General features: G+C 35.0%; 1 protein-coding gene across 11 annotated transcripts in view; it reads right to left on the bottom strand.

Annotated features, from left to right (window-relative positions):
• Nucleotides 1-308: 308 nt before the first annotated feature.
• Nucleotides 309-9,122, bottom strand: part of NOL4 (nucleolar protein 4) — a 373,533-nt gene continuing 364,719 nt past the window's right edge. For all 11 annotated transcript variants that reach the window (XM_051851303.3, XM_002713494.6, XM_008261193.5 and 8 more), the window contains one exon: nucleotides 309-2,243. In XM_051851303.3, coding sequence (XP_051707263.1) covers nucleotides 2,050-2,243 — 194 coding nt within the window. In that variant the 3' untranslated portion in view covers nucleotides 309-2,049. The remainder of the gene's footprint in view (nucleotides 2,244-9,122) is intronic.

The following is a 9,122-nucleotide window of genomic DNA, read 5'->3' as shown; positions in this document are numbered from 1 at the left end:
AATAAAACAATACAATACAAAACAAACAAACATAAACAAGAATAAAAGGTGACAAATATATTCTTAAGTCAGATTTAAATAATCAAAGAAAGTAACCTTGGCTTACTAATTTCCTTTGTCCGTTGTTAGATTAAAGTCTTTATTAGACAATGTTGAGACCCTGCAGACTTTTGGATATTCTTGAGACTTAAGTTTGGCATGTCCATTTGTGCTAAATATAGGTACAAAATAGTATTTCATATTTTAAAAGCAGATGGCTCACAATTAAGCATTAAATCATTCAGAAAGTTTTTAAGGTTTCACAATCATTGTTTTAACACAGAAATCTGTTTATTAAACCAAACAAAACAGAGAAAATTATACCAGCCCTCAATTTTTGAATTTTCATTTAAATAAGCAAACTCTAAATCCACACCTTAAAAGGTGTTTGTGCATCTATGTATTTCCAAAATACTCATATTTCAATAAGATTTTCACATTATATTCACCAACAGTATCACAAAAGTTTTCTTTTTTTGTTTGTTTTTGTTTTTTGTTTACGTAACTGTAAGGAACAGTAATTCTAGAAACACTAGAAGAAAAAAAGCATAGCAATGTCCACAGTTACAAGAAAAAGTGCACATTACTTGGTCACAATCACAGTCATTACTTGAAAAACTATATGTAACAAGTAGATAAGAAATATCACTGATGCCTTCAACTCATTGTCGAAAACCGAATGACAGAAATTTTACATGAAATAAGGCAAATTCAGGAATGCACAAGGAACCTGTAATCCAACCAAAACTAAACAACAGAAAAATAATTCTACAAGAAGCATGAACTAAAGCACTTTTTCCTAAATAATTTAAAAACAGGCTTGCCTCAGTGCACAAAGAAAACACCACTCGTGTATCCAACACTATAAAATAAGAAAGAGGGGCGAAGTGTGGGGAATAGGAAGGAACAGTTCATTGTGAGTTGCAGCTGCATCCACTGAGAGTTCTTTACATTATTTTTAGCTAGAACTGTAAATTATACAAATCATATCAGGAGACATAATAGTCTTTTTGGAAACTATTTTGGAAAGAGAAAAATGAAAAGAAAAGTACACATAGGAGTGCAAATTTTCAGATTGTCACTTGCAACCTCTTAACATTCAGTCACCTACATCCAATTGCTGCTAGAGGGTTACCTGTAAGACAGCAGTGGCAATCAGGAGTGAGCAGCTCTAAGAAACCAACGTGTGATTTTTTTTTCAATATGTATTTTTAACATTAAAAGTATCTGTGATAGAAACTGGCAAAGGGAAGCTGCAGTGTAGAGTAGGGTTTCTGAGATCAACATGAGAGCAGAAATGTAGGCTTCACTTGGAAGCAGTTCCTGATATGATGATTTAAAGAACGCAGGCAAGGGGTTTTCCAGCATCAAGTGTTATTTGTGTAGAAAGAATTTGGAAAGAGGAGAAGGCAAAGGGATGTGGAAAAGGTACTTACAGTAGTTTTCTCAAAACAGTTTTCTTTTAGGACCTATGAAAAAGTTACCAAAGTAAAAATGACAATTTTGAATGAAAAACAAGTTTTCTTTTTATAAAAATTACATTTTTTTAAAATACAAGATCCTTTTCATTGTTGTTATATCCTGTAGCAACAAGAAATTTGGCTTTTTTTTTTTTTTGCCAGAAACTTCAGCTTTCAGTTCAATGAGTCAGTAGCAAAATCCACTAATATTTCAGTTGGATCTTGAACTATGTTTTTATACCACAAGCTTCTTCTGTTTTATCCTTGAATTAAGAATATACAGCCTTTCTTGCTCTTGATATTTATGCTGACACACTAAGACAAAAAGCAATAGGCTGGACACATTACAGTACCTCAAGTACTTCAGAGGTCAGAGTTCCTTTGAAGCACCTTAACACATCACTTTATGGATCAAGGACAATGTGGCATAATGGAAGTATTTCTCTTAAAAGATTGTGCAGTAAGATCAGACGTATCTCTGCTGAGAAATCAAAATGTCATTAGTGGAAACTGCAAATCTAGACCTCAGTGAATATGGTCATCATTGGACTCAGTTCTGTTGTAAAATGAGATTTTCCAGTTCATCTGCAGAGCGCAGTAAAAATGCAGCTGATTCTCGATAGCCTGCCACAAGCTGTCTCACGGCGTTGATCTCAGTGGGACTCAGCTGGGGTCTGGAGCTTGAACTGTTGGAGGATCCTGAGCTGGTTGCCAACTGCCTCTTCATGCTGAGATCCGTAGGTCCTAGAAAAACAATGAGAAAATTAGATGCCTGTAATCTTTGTCCTAGCACTGTGGATGTGAACACTCCATAAATTACTGTTGAATTAATTCCTGCATTCTTGTGTGAGGAGCTGCTGATATCCTTAATCAAGTACATCTGCTCTCAGAAAGACAGAAGAGCAGTATGATGCTACTTGAGTGGCCAAGGGGTGGCAATCACTTCTCACTACAAAGAGAAAGAAGAAAATCTTTGAATGTGTGTTTTTTGGAAAATCCAGTCTTTTGAAAATGGTATTTATTTATTTTGAAAGGTAGAGAGACAGAGAAAGATACATGCATGTGTGTGTGTATGTGTGTGTGTGTGTATCTATCTATATCCAGGTCTCCCACTTAGGTAGCAGCAACCCACCCATTTTGAGCCATCACCTGCCACCTTCCAGTGTGTGCATTAGAAGGAAGCTGGAGGGCCGGTGCTCACTTGGTTAATCATCCACCTGCAGCGCTGGAATCCCATTTGGGCGCCAGGTTCTAGTCCCACTTGCTCCTCTTCCAGTCCAGCTCTCTGCTGTGGCCCGGGAAGGCAGTGGAGGATGGCCCAAGTGCTTGGGCCCTGCACCCACATGGGAGACCAGGAGGAAGCACCTGGCCCCTGGCTTCGGACTGGCGTAGTTCCGGCCGTAGTGGCCATTTGGGAGTGAACCAATGGAAGGAAGACCTTTCTCTCTGTCTCTCTCTCTCTCTCACTAACTCTATCTGTCAAATTTAAAAAAAAAAAAAAAAAAGGAAGCTGGAATTAGCAGAGGGGTAGGAACTTGAACCCAAGCTCTGTGATATCCAGGTGGGCATTCCTATTGAGGCAGGCATTCCTAATCAGCAAAGTGTTTACTATACCAATTGCCCACATCAGAAATCTACTCTTAAATCTATCTTCCACATGTTGTAGAAGCTTCTCTGTGGTAGCATGGAATAATGGTAATTATAAACATTTTTCATTTGTGGCATTCATTAAAAGATATTTTAGACTAATTCAGATTTTCTTTTTTAAAGCTTAGTGTGTGATGTTAATGACTTAAGAGTTCAAAACGGATTCAGAAAAAAGGGAACAGAGGACTGAAGGAATCCAACGATGTGTTTGTAGTTCAATGACTTTTAAGTGGCTCAATAAGGATTTGACTGGATTTTTTTTCATTTCAGATCAATATTGTTTTCCACCAGATCGTTTAGTATTCAAAAACAGACACATTACATTGACATTTGCTTTAGAAATACAGTAAGTGATTACTGCAAACAATAGCAAAGAAAAATCAGACATTTTGAATACTGTTGATGTGTTGCTTCTATGAGGTGACTGCAACATGATTATGGAAAAGTGGAATTAAAATATTTTACTTTGGTGCAAAAATTTTTGAAGTCCTTATATAGTTTTTTCATAATACACATTCTCCATGAATTATTTGAAAATCTTGTGTATTTATTTGCATAGAACATTCACATGCCCAAACCTTTGTTCCATACATATATATATACACACACACATATATGGTGGGTTTGATTTTTGACAACATTTTGTAAGTTTTTACCTAAAAATATTTTGTAAAATACTTTAAAATTTTTAATTTAGACATTTGGGTTGAAAAGATACTTTATGCCATTTATTCTTAGTTTGTTAAGTTTTCATTATATGCTCAATGTTCACTTTGAGTTGTTACATTTCATTAAGTATTTGCTATAATTATTAAATTTATAGTATTAAATATAAAATCCTTGAATAAAATATTACAAAACACATAACCAAACCTTTTGCTTAAAAACTGTAATGATTCTATAATTTGAAAGTGTTTTAATAGGATTTTGCCTAAACACATGTATCTTTTCAGATAATTGTGTTCATTTAGTGAATCAGAATAAGGAATGTTATTTTATCCTTCCTGTTCTCTTTGAGGTAAAGACCCAGCTCCTTCCACCCTCCACCCTCCACCCTTAGGGAGAAGAGGCCTTTTGTCTGTTCAGCCAGGAGGAAGCTGTCCCATGAGAGGGAAATAGCTTCGCTTGGAACTTAATTAGAGCAGAAACAGGACTAACACACAAGAACTCTGACATCTAGGAGAAACATATTTCTACTTCTGCCATGGCCTTTCAAAACTTTGATTTTTCTAGCAGGAGTTAGCTTCCATTTGTTCTCTATTTATAAAAACATGGTACCAACATGACAAGCTGAAGGGGGATGTCATACTTGCAGACAGGAATTACTCAAGCCAATCATGAACAGCTTCTAGTTTGTTTGGAAAGTTCTGATTTTAACAAAGCATCTCGAAATAATGGGAGTTCTGGTTCTGGACGCACTCACTTTAAACTATATTATGTTTATTTATATTCAAGACACAGTATCAATACAAGTCTTTATGAAAGAAAATTGAAAGACTATTCTCAGCTATGTAGCTATCTAGTGTCTGGCTGGCTCATTATCATTATTTCATTAGAAGGTGCCACATTTTGTGGTTTTGCTGCCAAGCCAAGTTGTTGATTGGCATCCTTAACTGCAATTGGTAAAGGATTGAGGCTGGAGCTCCAGTTCTTTTGAGGTTTAGGGGGATTGGTTTTGCTTTAATACTGCAGTTTGCAGATTGTTCCCTACCTCTGCCTCAAGGTTCTAATCTTGGAACCCAAGACCTGGCTTTCAGTTTCTCTCTGACTTCTATTAGTATATGCAAACTCTAGATAGCTCAGTAATTAGGGATCATTCACACCACTAAGTTACTTTGTTCCTGGAAGAAAATTCACTTCATTCTCTTGATTTGTTTTGAATTTACAGGATCAGAGTTGCATATATTTTCAAAACTAAAAGGGACCCTCTTTGTGAAGTATTTATCATTCAATCTTCAGTGCTAGGAGTTTTGGGTAAGGAAGTGAAAACAAACAAACAAACAAAAATTCACAAATATACAAGTTACATAACTAGTGACCACTTAAATAGCCTTCCTGGATTGTCATTAGCATTCATTTCTGCCTCATTGAATCCATGTCATACTTGACTGGTTTGACTTAATTAATCAAAATAATAATATGATAGACTGCACATCAATTATAAAGTGAAAATTCAAACTATATGAAATGCTAGATTTAATGAAACCCTGGAAAGTATTCTTGGAGACCTTCTCAAATCTCAGACAAGGCCGCTGGCAAATATGGCTCTGGAAAAGCTGGAGCAGTTAACCAGAAAATCACCAAGTATGATGACACCGAAGATGTTTCAGGAGAAAATGACTGCAATATCAAAAGTTAGGGCAAATGCTGACGAAACTTGATGAAGCCACATTTATGTAAGTTCATACATGTTTACCAAAGTCATACAGATACACTTCATTTCAGAAATTATGATCATTCTGAAAAGTTGAATAAGAGATAAAAGAAAGTTCACGCTAACATACAATGTTGTTAGAAAAATTAAGATGAACATACCAAAATTAACCCTTGATTTATTTTTTTAAGGTTTGAGGTATATTTCAATAAGTTTTAGTTGAGTGGATATGCATGTATACTTCTAATTTGTATATAATTTATGTATACTTCTAATTTTACTTCTGAAAATTATCAACTGAATAATTCCTTTATTTATGGTAAATGGTTCCTGTTTTAAATATAATTTATGGTTTTAAGTTTAGTGCCAATTATACTCAGATAATAGATCCCTTTTAGGACAAAGTTGTGTTTTATTTTGTATTAGCAGTGTAAATTCTCCTTTTAAAGAATATGGTAACTATTTTTATTTATCAAAATTATACTGAGGGCAAGAATGCAAGACCGTAGGACAGGAGCTCTCTCATTTCCCTCATTGTACCTAGAATATTGAGTCACCTGCCAAAGGCTCCATAAACATCTGTGTAACAAATGAATCTGAAGTGCCAGACTTTTTCTACAACAACATTCAAGAAACGGAGAATGTCATTATTAACACCTAATTACAGCTAAAAGAAAACTATTTTGAGATAGAAGACAATGGATTTAACACCACATTCAAATAAAGTTATATCTAATATACAGTAATATTATTACTACCATAAAAGTAGTCACCCAAAATTGTGAAAAAAATCAACTAAATAGAATTTCCTGTTATGGTAATTTCCACATGAACTGTTGCTGAAAACAAGGACATTAGTTATTGCCTCTTTCCCTAAATAATCATATTTATTTCACCATGAAATTCTACAACGAGTGTTGAATGGGGTATAAAATCGATCCGTGTTGCACACAACTTTCTCCTACTTCCTTTTCTTTCCTAAGTATCTCCAGTCCATGTCAAGGACTCTGAAAAGTATGGGTAACTGGCAATTCTTTTAACAATTTTGATTAAATGAGTAACACTGTCACATTCATGCTTTAATGCAGGGGTTGGTGACAATTTTATTTAAAAGGGACAGGCAGCAAATAATTTAGGCACTGCAGGATGAGAAAAAAAAAAGGAAGATTTATGTAGAAATTTATGTAAAAAAAAGAAAAAAATTTTGAAAAACTTTTGTAAACAAAATTGAAATATAACAACAATTGAGTATTTCTTTGGTAGTACAGGTCTATTATTTTCTTGTAAGTTGCCTTTTATCAAGTAAATACTCATATATCACAAATTACTTCTGATTCAAGGTTAATCTGGAAACTCTTCAACTGAACAGTGAGTAGGATTTTGAAGTACGAGAATTTAATCTGATTTTGTCAATATCCAATAAAACTGTTGAGCCTGCAGGATGCACTCAAACAACGTATCTGTGGCAAATTCATATAGAAATGGAAATTTCATGAGATTTCATTTCATGTTTTAACTTTTTATTAGTTCAGGAAGCGTACAAAATAATTGGCCATTATGTGATGCAAAAAGTACTGGTCATCATTAATATGGATTTACCACAGTAAAAACTTTGCAGATAAGAACAGTTTTGCTTTGAAATTTTAGATCCATCTTCATCACGGAACACCGCCAAATTTGCAGCAAAAGTTTATTTCCTAAGACATCTAGTGTTTAATAATTAGTGATACACAGTTATTCTTAAGTGTTGAAAATTGACTGAAATGTGATCCCTGTTGTACATAAGAGTGGGAATAAGAGAGGGAAGAGATGTATAATTTGGGACATGCTCAAGCTGACTTGCCCCAAATGGTAGAGTTGGAAACATACCAGGGGATTCCAATTCGATCCCATCAAGGTGGCATGTACCAATGCCATCTCACTATTCCAAGTGATCAATTTCAGTTCACAATTGATCATAATGAAAGGACTAAGAGTCAAAGGGAGCACATAAACAAGTCTAGTACCTGCTAACACTAACCGATAGAATAAATAAAGGGGAGAGTGATCCAACATGGGAAGTGAGACACTCAGCAGACTCATAGAATGGCAGATGTCTTAAACAGCACTCTGGCCTCAGAATCAGCCCTAAAGGCATTCGGATCTGGCTGAAAAGCCCATGAGAGTATTTCAGGCATGGAAAGCCAAGACACTCTGGCAAAAGATCTCTGTGAGTGAGATCCCAGTGGAAAGAACAGGTCTTCAAAGAAGGAGGTACCTTTCTCTGAAGGGAAGAGAGAACCTCCACTTTGACTATGACCTTGTCTAAACAAGATAAGAATCGGAGAACTCAGAGGGCTTCCATAGCCTTGGAAACTCATGACTGGAGCATAGGGAGATTACTGATGCCATAGACAGGAGTGTCAATTGGTAAAGTCAACAACAGGAGTCACTGTGCACTTACTCCTCATGTAGGATCTCTGTCCTTAATGTGCTGTGCATTGAGATTTAATGCTATAACGAGTACTCAAACAATATATTTCACTTTGTGTTTCTATGGGGGTGCAAACTGTTGAAATCTTTACTTAATGTATACTAAACTGATCCTCTGTAAAAAAAAAAAAAAAAAGAAAGAAATTATCAACTCCCAACTTGACTCTCACTGGGATTAAACATGACAATAGGTCTGATCTGATTTCATCATCATTTAAAAAAAAATCATCTATTATTTTTCACTTTATGTTTCTGTGTGGGAGCAAACTGTTGAAATCTTTACTTAATGTATACTAAGCTGATCTTCTGTATATTAAAATAATCGAAATTGAATCTTGATGTGAATGGAAGGGGAGAGGGAGTGGGAAAGGGGAGGGTTGTGGGGGGGAGGGACGGTATGGGGGGGAAGCCATTGTAATCCATAAGTCGTACTTTGGAAATTTATATTCATTAAATAAATGTTAAAAAAATTATGAAAAGATACAATAAAAAAATGAAATTCAAAAAAAATAATTAGTGATTTAGAGCAATTCCTTTTGTTCAGAAAAATTTCAGTCTTAGCCCTGATCTGAAAAACATACACTAAAATTTTACCACAAACCATCAAACTGCCGTGTGTTAGAATAAGTCAGGGTGTACAGATCCTATTTCTGAAAAAAAAAATCATGGAACCAAAGAACATTAAATTGATAGGAAGAAATGGGTTTAAAGATGACACTACTGTTTCAATAACACATGAAAGAATCAAATGTTTCCTCAATGCACCTGCTGATGAATATTTCAAGGAATAACCAAATGTGCTAGGCTTTAACTAACTTTATAAATATGTCCAAATAACCCTCTTTGTACTTCACACATCTTAACAGATTTCACTTCAGATTATACTGAATTATTTTTTCTGCAATTTTGAAAACATTCTCTGCTATAATTATTCCACACATACTACTCATAGAGGCCAATTCTTCAGTCACCTTGAACTCAGCATTGACTCTGTGAGTAAATAACAGAGCAGTGTCAGTAAGGTTTCCAATCAACAGGTGAGGAAAGCTACTGGAAATTGATTGCCTTGATTTTCTTAACTGACTATAGATATTACCAAAGTCTCAGTTTCTTTAACTCTTCAAGCTCTG

Source organism: Oryctolagus cuniculus, chromosome 10 (assembly GCF_051225735.1).
Source record: "Oryctolagus cuniculus isolate XC-2025 breed Fujian yellow rabbit chromosome 10, ASM5122573v1, whole genome shotgun sequence".
NCBI classification, from domain to species: Eukaryota; Metazoa; Chordata; class Mammalia; order Lagomorpha; family Leporidae; genus Oryctolagus; species Oryctolagus cuniculus.
The sequence above is the reverse complement of the archived record's forward strand: the minus strand, read 5'-3'. Positions and strand labels throughout refer to the sequence as shown.